This window comes from Sylvia atricapilla, chromosome 5, assembly GCF_009819655.1.
Source record: "Sylvia atricapilla isolate bSylAtr1 chromosome 5, bSylAtr1.pri, whole genome shotgun sequence".
Lineage (NCBI taxonomy): Eukaryota > Metazoa > Chordata > Aves > Passeriformes > Sylviidae > Sylvia > Sylvia atricapilla.
In genome coordinates, this window is record NC_089144.1 from 61,555,975 (window position 1) to 61,573,187 (window position 17,213).

At 39.0% G+C, this 17,213-nt stretch overlaps 1 protein-coding gene across 2 annotated transcripts in view; it reads right to left on the reverse strand.

Moving 5' to 3' along the window:
- Positions 1 to 6,408: 6,408 nt before the first annotated feature.
- The window catches only part of CHRM2 (cholinergic receptor muscarinic 2), an 86,041-nt gene continuing 75,236 nt past the window's right edge, over positions 6,409 to 17,213 (reverse strand). The window contains exons 2-3 of one of the 2 annotated variants that reach the window (XM_066319720.1): positions 10,456 to 11,888; positions 6,409 to 7,239 (exon numbers count right to left, since the gene is read on the reverse strand). In XM_066319720.1, the coding sequence (XP_066175817.1) occupies positions 7,218 to 7,239; positions 10,456 to 11,849 (1,416 nt within the window). In that variant the 5' untranslated portion in view covers positions 11,850 to 11,888 and the 3' untranslated portion in view covers positions 6,409 to 7,217. Of the gene's footprint in view, positions 7,240 to 9,259; positions 11,889 to 17,213 lie in introns of those variants that run through there. The other variant, XM_066319721.1, reaches the window with a different exon arrangement.

The window sequence follows — 17,213 nt, forward strand, 5'->3', positions numbered from 1 at the left end:
TATAGCAAGAAAAAAGTTTCACTAGAAAGTTCCCAACCAACGCCATTATTTTCTAATTGTCAAGTTCATGTCTTCTCAGCATGAACAGAGGACTTCAACCCACCTTTTTATAAAATGATGGTGACTTTTTCCCATACAATGAAATTACATTCCATGTAATGGAATATATACCAATTAAAACACTTGGAAACTATGGTTTATTTATTTTTCATTTTAGAAAGACAGCATAACAAAAATTTGGGATTTCATGTTCATATTTGATATGTCTTGTTTATATTTTCTGTGGAACATCCTGAACATCCACTATTTTAATAACTAAGCCTGCATGCACTGAATTCTGCTCTCATTCTTATCTTTTGGCTACTGGCAGGAATGCTGAAGCCTAACCTTCCTGTTGAAAGACATGCAACATTGGCAGTAGATTAACTCTTCCTACCCAAAATGACAACCTGGCCAGACAAGCCAAAAGTATCTTAATTTGTCCCAGAATGTGACTTTTAGAGAGTTGCTCCTTTGGGCTCCTGGCACTACTTAGTCTTCCCATCTGTAATGGGAACTAAAGTAGACTTGTGCTGAAGAGATTTAACTGCTTCAACCCTGTTCCCTATTCTTTTATTAGGTTGCATTTTAGTAGGATGAACTTCGCAAAACCACAGATCCTTTGTGCCTATAGGTCCAGAAAATGATTTGGTGCAGCTGCCATTGGCAAAGCTTTCCATTTAGGAATATTGCTTCTGTGCCATATGGATTTAATAATCTCTGCTCAGCCATGTTTATAAGTGTTTTTCAACTGCAGGCAAAATGATAGTAGTGATTATGGGGGGAGTCATGGAAAGCCTCTGGTCCTTAAACTAAATGAATTAACTTCAGTTTTTTGAGGCATTCCTTCTTATCTCTTTCCCTCTTACATTGCTTTGCATTTTTAAGCCAAGGACTTTGATTTCATGGTGATTTATTTAGCACCTTTAGCAAGCTGTTAATGAGAGAGAGAAACCTGGAGAGGCAGATGAGACTTGTCAGAGACAGGCAAGGAAAAAAGGGACAGGAAGAGGGGGGAAGGAGCAAAATAAGGAAGGAGAGGGTGACTATACAGAACAAAGACTGAGAACAGAAGGAAAGGGGTGTTTTAGTCTCTCCAGTTCTTCAATATCATTCTTGCTGATTTTATTCTTTCCCCTTATTCTGTGTTGGCAGAAGTGAGGCTGGCAAGCTCCATGGAGAAGAAGGTGTCAGTCTCCTAGTGCTGCCAAGTAGGCTCCCACGTCTAGACAGTGCATGCATTGCTTGGCAAAAGGCCAGAAACAGTGTTAATAGATTTACTAAATAGCAGCATTTCTCTGTATTGATTTTCTTAAGGTGCTCCCAGAACTCAGGGTGAAGTAGGTAGCTACCCTTTACCTAATTTTTTCTGCTAATAAATGGCCTCAAAGAGAAGCACATAATGAAGACACTTCTGGCCTGGTGGCTGTGGTCTCAAGATGTCTCTCCAGAAGGGAGATGATATATATTATAAGGTATTACATTAACTGCAAATATTGCTGGCTGTACTTGAAGATTGAGGTGGTAATTTTTGTTGTGCTAAGTGTGATTCTACTCTTAAAGAAAAAGGTAACATTGCTCACAGCCTTGTGGTGTAACTGTGAGACTGAGTGAATGGCTTAGGCAGGTAATTTGACATATCCATGTATCTTTCCTATTATGTAGAATCAGTATTGGCAAAAATGTTTTCAAAATATGTGTGGGAAGACAAACAAAAGTTTAACAACAGTGCTCTGAAGTTACAGGTAGCCTTAACTGCATGTTTCTGTAATATGGATCTTAAATACATGTATAAATAAGAAATGTGCATGCTGAAAATAGTTGTGCCTTGGGAAAACAGATGTCAGGTATCTGTTTGTGTCTGTACTGTGACTCCTATAAATGTCTTTTGACCATCAGGGTCTATCCATTAATATTTTCCCACCTTACAGCCTATCAGCGGAGTCCCTGCTCTGCAGGGACAAGTAAATAAATCTATTCAAACACATCAGTTTATCTGATTTCCCTGAGACAAAGACAGGTGAAAAACTGACTTTTCTCACTTTATTGTGGAAAGGCGCAGGTGAAGAGGGGTGGTGAAATGGCTGAAGAAACAGTAGAACAAATGTCAGAGGCAGCAAGTCTTTGGCAGAGAGGCTGAGACAGGTGTAAAGTCTTGTAAAGGTGGAAACAGTGAAGACCCTCAAGTTTAAAAAGGAAAAATTAGGAAAAGCCAACATAGACCACTTTATTAAAAAAGCTTCTTTTCATTCTGGGGCTGCTGGATAAAAGTATCCTGACCTTGACAGAGCTGATGCATCCACCATGCCCAAGAGACCCCACCTTCCATCACTTGTCAAACTGATAGGCTGACTGCTCTCCAAAAGCTAGATTTAGCTGGGCAGGTGTGGTCCCCAGTCACCACCATTGGCTCCCTTTGCTGCTTCTGAGCCCTGTCTGCTTCTGAAGTGGGGGTAAAACTGTGTCCTGAGACCCTGAGAAGTTGAATATGCACCTTATTTCTTTATCTCTACTCCTGGATGCTTTCTGAGCATGCCATGCAGATAGGTTTGCATTTGTATGGCAAAGGGAGCTCAAGATGTATTTGGTTGTTAGTGATGCCATCTCCTCTCAAAATTAAAAAATTATTTTGCTTGGATATAAGAGGACAGCTACAAAAGAATCTTACCTATTCCCTTTCAATTCCTGGATGACAGAAATATCTGTTTTATTGGGGGTCCTTGTCAGAATACTCAAGGGACATTGAGGTTAAAGGTGATGTTTTCTGACGGAGGAACAAAGGTGTTGACAAAACAAGAACAGGTGATATTGTGCTTCAGACCACTCTTGAATTTCATACTTGTCAAGGAATTCAGGGAAAAGGAGGATAGAATTTTTTCTTTTTGTCACTACAGACATTCTCACAGCCTGTGGCTACTGTAGGAAAACCATTTTTTTCCATCTCTCATCATTACATTTCACAAAGTAGTTCAGTCAGTAGAAAGATTAAATAAATAGAGATACCACATACAAACACACTTTTGCTATTATAATTCTCTGTTTAATGCAATGCTTTAACTAGGAATACAACTCAGCAGAAGTACATACACATATATTGCATGTAATTTAAATTGTCTCTTCAAAATGTTTCAAACCTTCATCATATTATTCCTTCATGGCTTGTTTTGATGAAATACCTTCTTTCTCTATCTTGTATAAAAATTTAGAATGCTGCTGAATAACACAGATGTTTTTCCTCCAAGTGGAACACAACATTACATCAAAATTCCCAGTTAACATAACTTTATCAAACTTTGCTTTCACTGTATGAACATTGTGTATAATATATGTATATCTATACAGCATATATAAATATATATCTATAATGTATATATAATCAAGTGGGTCAGCTTTACACAGCTAACCATAAACTTGTGCTTATCTTATTTATATGAGATCAAATGTACGGCATCAAGAATTTGACCAGTCCCCTACTTGTAAGATTCTCAGTTCCTGGTTTTACCACATAACTTTGGATATCACATACAGGTGATGCATTCCCTTTTTTCTTGCAGTAGTATTTTCTTTTGAAGAAAAGAATACAGGTTCTTTTAAATTTATATATATATAAATGAATAACAGGTTTTCATATTGTTAAGTTAAAAAAGATCTCAAGAAGAGATGAGGTTTTTCATCTCGTACATAGAGCTTGAAGTGTAATTTGACATTCATTGTAGATATATTTACATTATAAGCTTATCTGGATAGTATTACACATTATTTTTACACAGTCAAGATATGGTGTTGATCATGTTAAAACACACTATCTAAAGGTATTTACAAATCGCTAGTCTCTAACTTACCAACCACCTCAGCTAAGTGGCACCAGAAATAAGGGATAGGATAGAAGAATCCTGTTGATTGGCAGTCATGGTGCTCCCACCAGTGTTTTTATTCTTATCACTGCCACTACTACCATGATGTGCTTCAGGGAAGGGCTGTCTTTGGAGTAGAGGTGGAGAGACAGAATCTCCAGTGAGGGCAGAAATTCCTTCCTCTTCCCTGAAGCCTACATGAGCTGGGGGAAGCAGAAAAGCAATCCAGCTGTGACTTGCTTGTCCCTTCACAAGTACAAACATATCAACCTCGGCCCTCTGTGCTTTCTCCAGTGCTGTCAGGTGAGTCAGTCCAGATATCAAGCACTCAGTGAAATTCTTCCTTCCATAGGCACTGTAACACGGGCTGTGATCACACTGCCTCATGTACCACACAGAGCTGCTTCTGCCAGAGTCAGACCACTTTGGGACATGCCTCAGAAAATGGTTTCTGTGTGCTTCTTGGCAAGTATGATTAAAAAAAACCCAACAAAAAACCCAAACAACACCCCCCCCCCCCAAACACTCAAAAAAAAAAACCAACCAACCAAAAAACCCACCCAAAAACACCAAACCCAAAACCCAAAAATACCCCTAAACAAACCCCAAATAAGCCTTAAACAAACAAAAAACCACCACCTCACAGTGGAAAGATGAAAAAAGTAGTTACTGAATGGCACTTTTCAGGTAATGCAGAACTTCGGGAGGCAAAAAGACACCAGAATTTATTTTCATTTATTTTGTTATTACTGGAATGAAGTGTGTTTAACAAATCTACCCAGTACCCTGAAATATGTGGCCTGGGAGGACTGATATGCTCATGTAACTCACAATCTTCACAATATAGCAAAAGAGGCCATTGAAAAGAAGGGAATAAAAATACAGGAGAAATAATTGCATTGGTTGTGGTGAATGATTCATGTTCAACTCAGCCTTGCTATAATTACGTTCTTAGGTTTGGACTCTCAGTGAATACTGTGCTAGTAAGCTCATGAATGAAAGGGGATTCAAGGGAAGGCAGGGCTGCACAGAGCAGAAAATTAATCTGTGCATGTGGCAGCATGATATTCCACTACAAGCACATCCACTCTTAGACATTATCCACCGTTGTGCCTAACACAGAGATAACAAAACTGGGGAACAAAAGAACTGATTTGGCTTTGTTTCATGTGAGAGTTTGTTTTACTTCCAATTTAAAACCCATGCAGAAGGGATTTATGGAACTTGCCGCTGCACACAATAGCTTGGGCTTCAGTGGAGGAGGATGTTGCATGCTAGGGAGGGCAGTTTTGGGCGGGGTTAAAGAGGGTGAATACCAGCATTCACAGTGCCTGAAAGGAATGTGAAACTGCAAGCCTGTAGCTGTTAACACAGGTGACGCTTGTTTAAGTGAGGAAGGAGGAAAGCTTTTTGGTAAAACTGTGGAAAAACAGGCAGAAAAGAGAGGCCACAGCAAATTAAAGACCATCTCTGAGGTTCCTTCAAGGCAAGATTTTCTGCACATTTTAAAGAATCAAAATTCCTTAAAAATCTAGAGTATTTCATGACATAAAATAAATGAGAAAGCAATTGTATAGAAATCATACCCTTCTAAGTGTCTATAGGGAAAGAAAAGCCAACTTCTTTTGAGCTTCCCAATTTCTACCACTTGCATTATTGTCATCTGGGACTATTAAACTCCAAACTCACTGTCAGCAAATACACCCCATCCCCAGGGTCAGGGTTTGTTTTCCTGCCCTTTCTTTTGTAAAACTTTGGATTCTCACCCCTAAAACCACAACAATTTGTCAAAAAACCAAAGATTTTTATGAGGTGTTTTAAGAGGAAGGAGAAAAGCCATCAGCACAGCTCTTCTCCACTCCCTCCCCTGCCCCCAAGCTGCACTCATGTCAGGTTTGCAGCAGGTTGGCTGTCAGGATGCTTTACCTATTCAGTCCTGATTTTGGGACACAGAAGTGGCAAGGAGAGCAGAGGTGTCAGGAGACGTGAAAAATTCAAAATGTGCAACCCCACTGCCACAGGAGAAACTGGGAGCTGAGGCAACACTCGCTCCTCCATAGAAATGTCTCACTCATAGGAATGAAGAACAGAGATCAAAATCAGTCAAAACTGGGGAAGGGGACAGTGAATTTGCCAGCAAGTCCCACAGACAGATGGACACATTCAAATCCATAAGGAGATAATATAAAAAAAAGTCTCTGTCCTTCTGCTCCTATATCTGGATGGGAGGCCAGGAGCTGCTGGGCCCCTTCAGGGGTTTCTTCAGTGGTGTGTGGGCTGTCCTCACCACAGCCACACTTCTTGAAGGCACCTTTTCTTGTCAATACATTTTCCTCCATTAGAAGAGTATAAAACAGAGGACTGATAGATTTAACACTTGCTTTTGTTTTCTTCATGCTTTGTGAATACCAAACAACAGATCTCTATGCTCCATTTCAGAACTCCCATCCCTGTGAGCTTTTGTACAGAAAAAAAAAAAAAAAAACAAAAAACAACAAAACCACACAAACAAAAAAAAAAACAACACCACCCCAATCTGACCTATAAAGATGTGTTTGTTGTCTTTGGACTGTCTTTCATCAGTCAATATTCAAATACTTTGCTATCTATGAATAAATCCTATGATTCCTGATAAATCAAATGAAAATCTCAAACAGAAAGAAGGCTGACAAGTTTTTCTTGGATTTTGTTCTCACTGGAAAACAGGTTTTAAATATTGCTTCAGCTTTCTTCCTTTCTTCCCCTTTTCCTTTTATCCTTTTCCTTTTCCTTTTCCTTTTCCTTTTCCTTTTCCTTTTCCTTTTCCTTTTCCTTTATCCTTTTCTTTTGTCTTGTATTCCTTTCTCTTTGACCACAGACATCTTTAATACTCAGAAAAGTTGTCGACTGGATTGGTGCATCTCCAATTTGCTGTTCTCTTCATGGAGCATGAAGGTAGGGCTGTCGCATGAAAACACAACTCCCCATGGGCTACCTCTTTCTGGAAATAATGAAAGAGGAAGAAAAGGAAGAGGCAAGAAGTTCTAGCTGCATTTTTTAATTCTTGGTTATTGTTTCTGTGCTTTTTTTACTTTTTCTTTTTGTTCTCATGAGTCACCTGCACAATGTGTTGATTTTTATGTGAAACAGAAGTGGCCAGTGCAGCACATGGCGTGGATGTGCAGCTGGGATCCTCTGGCCAAGCCCAAGATGAAGATGAGGCAGCTCCAGCAGCAGGGCCACCTGGGGCCTTGGGGACCACAGGGTGCAGGTGACAGCCAGGGAAACTGAAGTTACCCAGGGAGAGCTGCTCTTCAAGACTGACATCTAGATGCTGCAGCACTATCACTCAGAAGGGAAGCGAAACCTGGTGAACGTAGTTTGGGACACAAAGGAAAGACATGAAAGCTCAAAGGTAATTCAAGAACAAATTATTTTGCGGTTCTAAACCATTATTAATTTTTGTCTTACTGAGCCACAACCAGCTGAAGACCCAAGAGATTCTCAATATCTAAGGGCACATTCTGCTTCTTCTCTGCCTTCAGGAGGGGCTAGACAGTGCATTAAGTATTGGCTCTGCACATCCCAGCAGCTGGCAAGGCACACAAGGTAGACAGGATTCCATGCAATATCTTGAATATTAGTTGGTTATTTTTCATGTGTATAAACCATGTAGGATTGTGTGTTTGCATGCCTATGGATCCATACGTAGGTGTACTATGTCATGTATTTTTACACTGTTTAATTTTCTGCAAATGGAACTGTTATACCATGGAACAGTTACAGGGTGGAAACACAGAGGACTGTGTGTCCTGCAAGCCTTTTGCATGTACTATAACACAAATCAAGGCACCTTGTCTTTTAAGATCAAAGGTGAAGGTGATGCTAGGGAAAAGTGCTAGAAAACTTCAAACTGATATTTTTCCTTTGCTTGTGTTTTTCATGAATGCTGGCCCAGAAATACTTTTCTTCCTGTAGTATTTTGAGTGTCATAATATCACATGATGTAGGAATATAATTGCAATCTATCTGTTACACTTCTTAACCTGTAGGAACGTCCTTAGCTGTTAGATTAATTCATTATGAACAAGAGATAGCTTCAAATGTGAGACTAAAGGATTTGCACACCCGCTAGAAAACCAGTTAAAAGATTAAGCATGGCTGTACAAACTATTATTTCCCAATTTGAGTACCTGTACTACTGATATCAGCAGCACTTTCCGAAAGAAAGAGGCCGGTGTGTTTCCTTTATGAAACTTTTCTAAAGAAGCCAGATTTAGAAACCGAACATATTTTATTTTATCTTGGGATTTTATCTGGATTTTTTTTGGCACTGTAAGAGAATGAACAACCTAGGAATGTGTAAGTCCTTCCTTTGACCTGTCAAGATAAACCTAGTGAATGAAGGCAAACAGTGCTGTTTGGCAAGTTTAGTAATTGAGTTATTCTTCTTTGCAAGCAGGAAGATGATAACAATGATAGTAGATATGACTCAAGGCAAGTGAGGGTTGCAAAATTAGATCTTTGGCTGTGCAGAGACAGTTATATTAGGATGAAATCACTAGGGATATAAATCCAATGACTTCATATTAAGATGCATTAATCTGGAGTTTAACGTGGCCTTAATTTACTGCAGTTTAATCCTCCTCATTTTCACTTTCTGCTGAGAACTTGTACTACAAAACATGAAAACTGTCATGATACCAAAGTGCTTTGACACTGTGTTCCAATAAGCTTGTCAAATGTAAAACTTAATTCTGCAAGATTAATTTCTCTATAATCTCAGAGGCTGCTATTTTGAGGTGGGTTTTGGAATACTCTAAAGTTGTAGCATGAAATAGCAGAATGAATTTGTGTTCTTTTTGGTGGGTGGCTTTCACTCCAGAAAAGAGACCCTCAGGACACTGTCTATATTTTTTTTAGGTAACAAAATATATAAATATGCCTTTGTTAGGGCCTGGAAGTTAGAGGTACTAAGAAGGAGGTCAATAAAATATGCATAACTCACAGACAATCTCTGTTTTCAGTAATCTGATACCCTTTGACCTGTCCACAAAACGTTTAGTTTTGCTACAATAAATATCAAATATTGGAATACTAAATTCTTTGTCAGGCAGAAATTATCTAAATTTCACCTAGTGTAGAGTAGCAAAAAATATTTGAGCTTAACCCTTGCCAGTCTCCCATCCAGATTATTTCAGTATCTGGTTTTCTATAATCACAGCTTCCTCTCTGCCTTTTTATTAGTGTAACCCCTTGACCCCTTGGCTTACAGTAAAAATATGGTTCTCAGGTAGTACAAGGCAATGTGACCACCAGAAAGCAAATATCTTGTCCATGATTAACCCAGAAATGACCTCTGTTTCATACTAAGGGCTTAGCACATCTTGATTCGGGTGGGTATGTCAGTCTATCTTATTCTTTTCCTCAATAAATTAATCATAGAATCATCATTTGAAAGGTCAAGAGCATGATCATCTAATATTAACTATTCATTCTGTGAAGCCTCGACATACCTCTTCATCTGCACATCCAACTTTAAATGGATGTAGCCTTTCATTTTCCTAGTAATAATTTGTTTCTATTCTTCAGCTGAGACCCTCTGTTTGGCCACCATGGTGGCTGACTGGATGAGATCTTTAAATTTACAGCTTCTTTTGATATTCAGTCATGCCCTGGACAAGTAAGGTACAGAAAGGAAGAAAAAGCTGATGGAGGTAAAAGACAAATCCACAGGTCGATGTTATGTGATGAACAAAGTGAACAAAATGTCTCAAAAGCTTTGGTTTACATGGATGCTGAAGAATCTTGGCATGTAGCAATCTGGACGAGACCACGTCTTTTCACCTTGATCTTGTCATGATGAAGTAGCCACAGAACAAAAGCCCCTGGGAGGGGGCAAGCAGCAGACTTGGAACAATATACAGTGATTACATGTGCATAAGTACACTTTCAGAACTGATGTGGTTTTGGAAATGGTGGTGTCATAAACAACATAAAAAAACCTTTCATAATGATTTACCTAACATTAAGCTTCTTACATGAAAGTGGCAACACAGCTTTAGACAACTTTGAGCTTTGGAAAATTTCTGCCATGATTCATTTGGATTATACAATGCTCTTCCAAACTCCTATGACTCTTCCACACAGTTATTATTAAAATTTGGTAATGTGGATTTTTTTTTTTAACCCAGATGAAGATGTAATAAACACACAGAGGAAAATACAAGAAAAAGAGAATGAAAAGACAAGTATTTTACACAGAATGACCAAAAATCATAGACTTTAAAGCCCTTCTGCAGAATACGCTCAGAAAGTAAGGACCTGTGCCTCCAGTCCACATAATTGAATAATTTCTCAAACACCCCTGGGTCCTAAAGATTCATTTTAATTTATTAAAAAAAGGTTTTAAAGTGTAGTCCTCAAGGGTACAGTTGATGCCCCTTATTTCCACTAACATCCTGGATTGCACATTCCATAGAATAGCGTAAAGTGCTACAGCATTGAGGGTTTTTTAAATTTAATTTGGAATTTCTTCACCCTTTCCAGAAATTTTTTTTTTTTTTTTTTTTTTTTTTTTTACCTTGTAGCTCCTATATTCTTGTAATGACACACAAGAAGGTGCTTAAAGGTCTTCTTGAAAGTGGCATTGCAGAGTGCATAGCAGGCAGGGTTGATGGTGCTGTTGATGTAACAGAGCCAGTAACCTAAGGTCCATACAGTGGTAGGGATGCAGGATGTGCAGAAGCTGTTGATGAGCACCATCACATTATATGGGGTCCAGGTGATGATGAAGGCCAGGAGGATGGCCAAAATCGTCCTTGTCACTTTTTTCTCTCTAGAAGGGGGTGGTTTCTTTTTGGCTGGCTGCTTTGTCATCTTGACTATTTTCCGGGCTACGCTGTTCTGCTTCTCCTCCCCATTCGTGCCTACAATCTCCACGGTAGTGTTGGTAGGGGCACAACAGTCGCCCTTTTGGGACTTGGTGACTATTCTGATGCAGGTCAGCTTGGAGTTCTCTGCTTTGACATGGTCTTGGGAGGCAGAAGTCTGTCTGGCATCTTTGGTAGCTTCATCCTCTTTCAAGTTGGAAGCGACCACACTGATGGAGGTGGAGTCGTTGGAGCTCTCCTTCTCCCCTTGAACACAGTTATTGGTCACAGTCTCTTCACTGGCTTTTCCATTCTGAATTTTGCTGTGCTCCAACCCATCTCCGCTGGTTGGGATATTGTTGTTGTTTGGTTTCACTATTTTACCTTGGACAAGGCTGGGGGAAACTGTTTCTTGGTTTTGGGCGGCTTCCTTTTTCCCTTTCTTTATCCGACTCTTACTGGCTCTAGAGATTTGCCAGTAAAGGACAGTCATGATGATAACAGGCAAATAGAAGGCTGCAATGGCAGTGCCAAAAGTGACAGCAGGGTTGGAAAAAAACTGGATGTAGCAATCCCCATCTGGGACAGTCCTTCCTCCCACAATGAATTGCCAGAAGAGAATTGCAGGGGCCCAGAGGATGAAGGACAGCACCCAGGCGGCTGCGATCATCATGCCGGCCATCTTTGTGGTCCGCTTCACAGGGTACGTCAGAGGCTTGGTGACACAAAAGTACCTGTCAAAGCTGATAATGAGCAGGTTCATTACAGAGGCGTTGCTGACCACGTAGTCAAGAGCCAGCCAGAGGTCACACACCACAGGCCCCAAGGGCCAGTAGCCTATCACAGTGTAGAGGGTGTACAGGTTCATGGAAAAGATGCCAATGATCAAGTCAGCACAGGCCAAGCTGAACAGGAAATAATTGTTGACAGTCTGGAGGTGCCTGTTGACTTTGATTGACACCATGACCAGGATGTTCCCGATTATGGTGACTAGGCTGAGAGAGCCTGCCACCAGGACGATGAACACCACCTCGACAGTTTTATAGCGGCTCTCCAAGGCCATCACATTCTCAGTGGAAGAGTTTATGTACGTTGAATTATTCATTTCGCTTCTGATAACAAGACACCCAGTTACAACTTAAGCCTGCAGAGGAAAAAGAGGAAAACAGATACCATCAGAAAGTTGGTCCCTTTGCCTTTAAGGAATGGATCCCAAAAGATTGACTTGGCAAAAGTTTAAAGCTAGAAGATGTATTCAGGAAAAACAAGTCAGCTTTGGCTAAAGGAAACACCTTGCAGTGTACAGCTTAGGAATAAAAAATAATAGGCTAGCTCTAAATATTTGGGAAAGGCGTCTATTTGGACCCAAAACTACATTTTTAAGTTCCCAGATACATTTTTCTCTTTGTTATTTTTAAAACTAATATTGACTTCAATATTTTGGAACAGAACTTGCATATTGTTTTCTTTCTTGTTAGCAAAATAGTTCATTTCAAACCCTATTCCAAATAAAAAGTCCTGACTGGAGGGTATAACATTCTTATTAACCAAAGTGAAGCTGTAATCTACTGAGAGTCAAATCATGGGAAGGAGATCTCTGTTTCTCTCTTTCTTTTATTTTCCACCTGGGCATGCATCTGTGAGGTTTATGGAATGGGGTTTTATAAGTTTCCCCACAATGTTCTTAACCTGCAGTTCATTTTTTAGGCAACATGTGCAAAGATTTTGAAGCTGCATTAAATTAGTCTGTCAATAAACAAAAAAGGGTGTGTCTGTTGAAGTTAACAGAGTAAACTCTCCTCAGTTGAGCATTTGGCTATCTAGTTAGATGCATACATATTTTATTGCTATTTTTTTTCAATTTCAGTAAGATTAAAGTTATTTTTTACTTAATTTTATGTATTGGTATCTGGATAAAGCATTATTGTTTGTTCAGGCTTTTTTTAACATGATATTATCTTTTGATGCTTACTTGATTTCACTTTTCACATTATTTTTCAAATCACAATATTTTTAATCTGTATCACATTAAGCTACAACAAAAGGTCTGAAATGGATAGGAGGGTAATGCTAAATAAGAAACCAGATAAAAATCAGTTCTATTTACACATAGCAATTATTTTTGTGCCCTGGATACCCTACTGGCAGTGCTCAATAAATAGTAATTAAATCGCTAGTGATACACATTTGATAGAAGACTACAAAAACAGTGTGTGCTTTTGCCTTCAGGATATTTTCTATTCTTTTGTGCATCCCCTGGAAGTCAATAAAATGCACTGGAATTGTACAGCCCATCTCTGAGTGCTCATTATTTATGAGCTGTGCTCAAGGGATTATTGAAGCATGAAGGCCAGATGTGACAGGGAAGTTGGGGTTTTTTTCTAATTACAATATTCTGCTTTTTTCCCCACACACATAAGGCATCACTTCTTTAAAAAAGAGTCTCTAAAACCTGGTGGTGCAATCAAAGGAAGACAAAAAATTGTCTGTGTGTGTCTCATCTATACACCAGGGATTAGAGAATTCTCCTCTGGTCCCTCTGACTAACCTGCTGATGCACACACAGATGCAGCCCATGTCGCTTCAAAGGAGCAATGCATTTTTATTGTCATTTCAGAATGGTGCTTTTTCTTTTTTTCCTTTTTTTTTTCCAGATGCAAAAGAAAGAAGATGATGCAAAATGTCAGCACAGCAGCAAAACCCTGTCTTGACCCCTCAGAAAAATAAGCAAGTCTGTCTCCATGGAAAAGCCAAAATGCTAAACCAGGGTAAAAGGTTTTCTGTCTGAGGCGACTTTGTAATCTTGCAATTTATACTTAAAGATATACAACTGGCAGAAAGTGAGGCTCATGAATTTGCCTTTGCTGTCAAAAACAGCTAAAATTTGTTTGCCAATTCCATGCTGAAGTGAATACATGAATAAATAGAGGAACATAAGGCTTGACAGACATTTTTTTTTCTTACTATCTATTTAGAGGTACATCACTAAAATCCTTGGGATCAAGATAACAAAATAAGAGGAATGCTTTAGTTAAATGTTAGCTTTGTGCAGTAAGAACAGGCTGAATGGAATGTAGCAGAATTTCTACTCTTTGCAAAAACATCAACGGGACACCTTTAATATATGGGACTGTCATTTCAGCAATCCTCAGTCTATTTTTCTCCCAAAGCTTCACAGCTGAGCAGCTGGTTATCCAGTTAAATGTATAAGACATCAATTTTTTGGACAAGCTAAGAATTTTTCCCAAGCAGAGCTGTTTATGAACATTCTTAACAGAATGCATTTTTAATGAAGAGACAAAATCATGCATAGAGATGTATTGATTAAAAAAAATCAGCTGAAGAGGGTTTGTGACCCAGGGCTCTGCAGCTACCTCGGGTGACAGAAAGTGAGTGGGGGACCAAAATGGAAATGAGTGAGATTTCAGAGGATCAGAGATGAAAAATATCCTGCTTTGTTATAAGGAAACAAGTGTTTCTCTACAATATATTCTTGAAAAACTGTTCAGAAGCTCTATTTTCCTTCCACTGAAGAACAAAATTAATTTTAAAAACTTAAAACTTGTGAAACCAAGTCCATGCTAACTTTATTTCTGAATCTTTTCAGGTGAATTTTTTACTGACTTTCACTGGAAATACTGGTAATTCAGTGATAATTCCCCTGATTTTATGGGAATCTATGGGATGCCAGGAGATGGATGAAAGCTAAAAGCTAATCTTGCCTGCTAGGAATATGATGTCATTGTGTTAATATGAATAGAAGCAAAGCAAAGTCTCTTTTTGCACAACACTTTCCAGCCCTTAAGAATGCTGGTAGCTCTAGACTGCAAATTATATGGGCAGTTACAGATTTCTGAGCTATGGGGAAACATCTGCTGTCACCAGCTCCAGTAAAAACTTCCCTTTGCCTGCATCAGTGTGCTTGTAAAGTGAAGCATATTTTGCTGTGTATGTTGATGAGAGGGTTTAGGGCTAGAGAGACACATCTGATTTCCACTGACATATCCTATCACTGCTCAAAGTACTGAAATTACACACACAGGGGCAGGGGTGAGCATACTTCCTAACCCAAGAGCCCCTGCAATCTTCTGGGCTCCTTCCTGTTGGCTGCAGTAGGGAAGGAATCAGGTGCACGGAGAGGGTTCTGTTTCTCATTGTGGCTGCTTGCTGCCTTGGTACAGGACTGCCTGTGGACTACTTTTGTTTTTGGCTTGCCACAGAGCCCATCTCTTCTGCAGGAGAGGCAGTTGTTATGGGAGCAGATGTTATTCATCAGTCAGACCTATGGGGCAGAGGCATTTTAAGGTAATATGACCTCCTGTGTGAGAAACACCAGACCTTATTCTTGAACAAACAGAACTCTTCTCTGCAAGCCCATGGGTATTTGTGTGAGTTGCACAATATGGCACTGACTCCCATGGGCTACCATAATTTATTCCTCTATACTAAGTGCATTCTTGCTAAAGAGAGAATACCCAGAAAAGGCAAGGAATGTCTCTGGTGACCTTAAAAGCAATCAAGATAATTTTCTGTAATGTATTTCAAAATATATATGACTTTTTGGAGTGGAAACACCATAATCACGACACAAAAAATATCTGAAGCCAGGAAATCCATATATCAAAAAAATTCATTGTTTGATATTTGATATGTATTTGGGAAAAATTCCCAGTGCAGTAGTTCCTCCCGCTAAAGAACTCCTAGTACTGAAAATCATTCCGTTCTATTGACTGGGCAACAGTTTAAGGCAGAACTGGGGCATACTTAAGCATTGCAGCCTGCTGAGTTGTGCTTTCCACTCACCCTGACAGGAACACATCCACTTGGTGCAGGCAAACTTTATAGCAAACACTGTAATTTTAAATTTATAATATATCTATCTCCATCATCCATCACAAAGCAGACTATAGAAATGTTTGGCATATTGAAAAAAAAATGGCTGATGCATCAAGCCTTTCAAAGTTTGTTAGACAAACTCTTCTTCTGTATTGTGCATATTGACAAGTTAAATTCAGTAAGGATTTAATGTCTGTGTGAATTCTCTGAAACCATATAAAGATCAAGACATGAAAGAGGCAACAAATGATCAGCACCTGAAATTTATATCTGTGATTTAAACAGGATTACCCAAGAATGTAGGTGCATTGCCATTCTGAGTGCACATCTAAGCATCTAAGTCTCAAGCAGAAGGAAATATACTTCTTTACTTTTCTTTTTTTTATCTGGTTCCTCCTCAGCCCGAATCTATGTAAAATTGATTTGATGTTTGCTGTAGTAATAATGGAACTTTTTTCTCTGAACTGATTTTTATCCTGAGCTGAAGTGATTTTGATTCTAAATTTCTTGCTGGTACCATTTTCAGTGTGAAACACAAAGAGAGAAAAAAAATCCCTCAATCTGTGATAAATATCCTAGGTCTGATAGCCAGAATGTATTGCAGACTTTCAGAGAGAATATAGATATAGTCTGGACTTTTGGTAACAATACATTTCAGAAAATGCTCAAACAACCTGAAGACTAAAATCTTCACCACATAGATTATCTTCTGCAGTTCTTTCGAAACTAGAAACATCTTTGCTAAGTGCTACAGTCAGTGCTAACCAACAGTGTGCCACAAACAACAATTGCAACAAGGCAGAAATGAAAATATTCCCCCCAAAGCAGCAGGAGACTGTACATGAGGAGGTGTCAATGCTGGCATCAAAACTGCTGCCTCAGGGCACGTTGGGGTCTGAGGATTTGTGAAGCTGTTAGGTGCATCTTGCACACTGCTGCTCTTGCAGACTAAAACTGTATAGAGGGAAATATAGGAAAACTACATAGAATTAAATATAGTGTCATGAGCCCAACTTGTTGGTATTAAATATCACACAAGTATAGACAGCACAGTAAAAAAGAACCCTAAACAAACAATAATCTCTCTTGTTTCAGGAAATAAACCAAAAAATGTAGTTTTTCCTCAAAGATCTGGATAACAAAGTATTTGTAATATATTGGTAGTCTTATTACTGTTGTTATGATAGTCACCCATTGGTGCTAAGGCACATGAAATATTACCCTTCTGTCAGTATAGATTTGGCTGCAGATATGTTTTTGCTTTTAGGGACCTGCGTAATCAAGAGAGAATTTGCATTCTGTCTTTGGGCAGCTGATATCACTACAAGCTAAACTCTGCATGTTATTGCATTGGGCAAACCTGAAAAATATGCTTAATAGGCATGGTTCAATCTAACTGGTTTTGATCCACAAAAAGGGATTTTTACCTCCTGGACTAGAGAAGATACTTTCACTCACATGTCTCCTTATTCTTGCTAGGATTATATTAAAAAGGCTTGGTTCAAAACTAGTGAGAAAATAACCAATTCTCTCGGTGAAGTTGGGGAAGGTTTTTCTCTCTGTTCTTGTGGAACCATGAGATTTACCCATATGACAAAAGTGACTGAATACAATGGTCCATTTCATTCTTCTG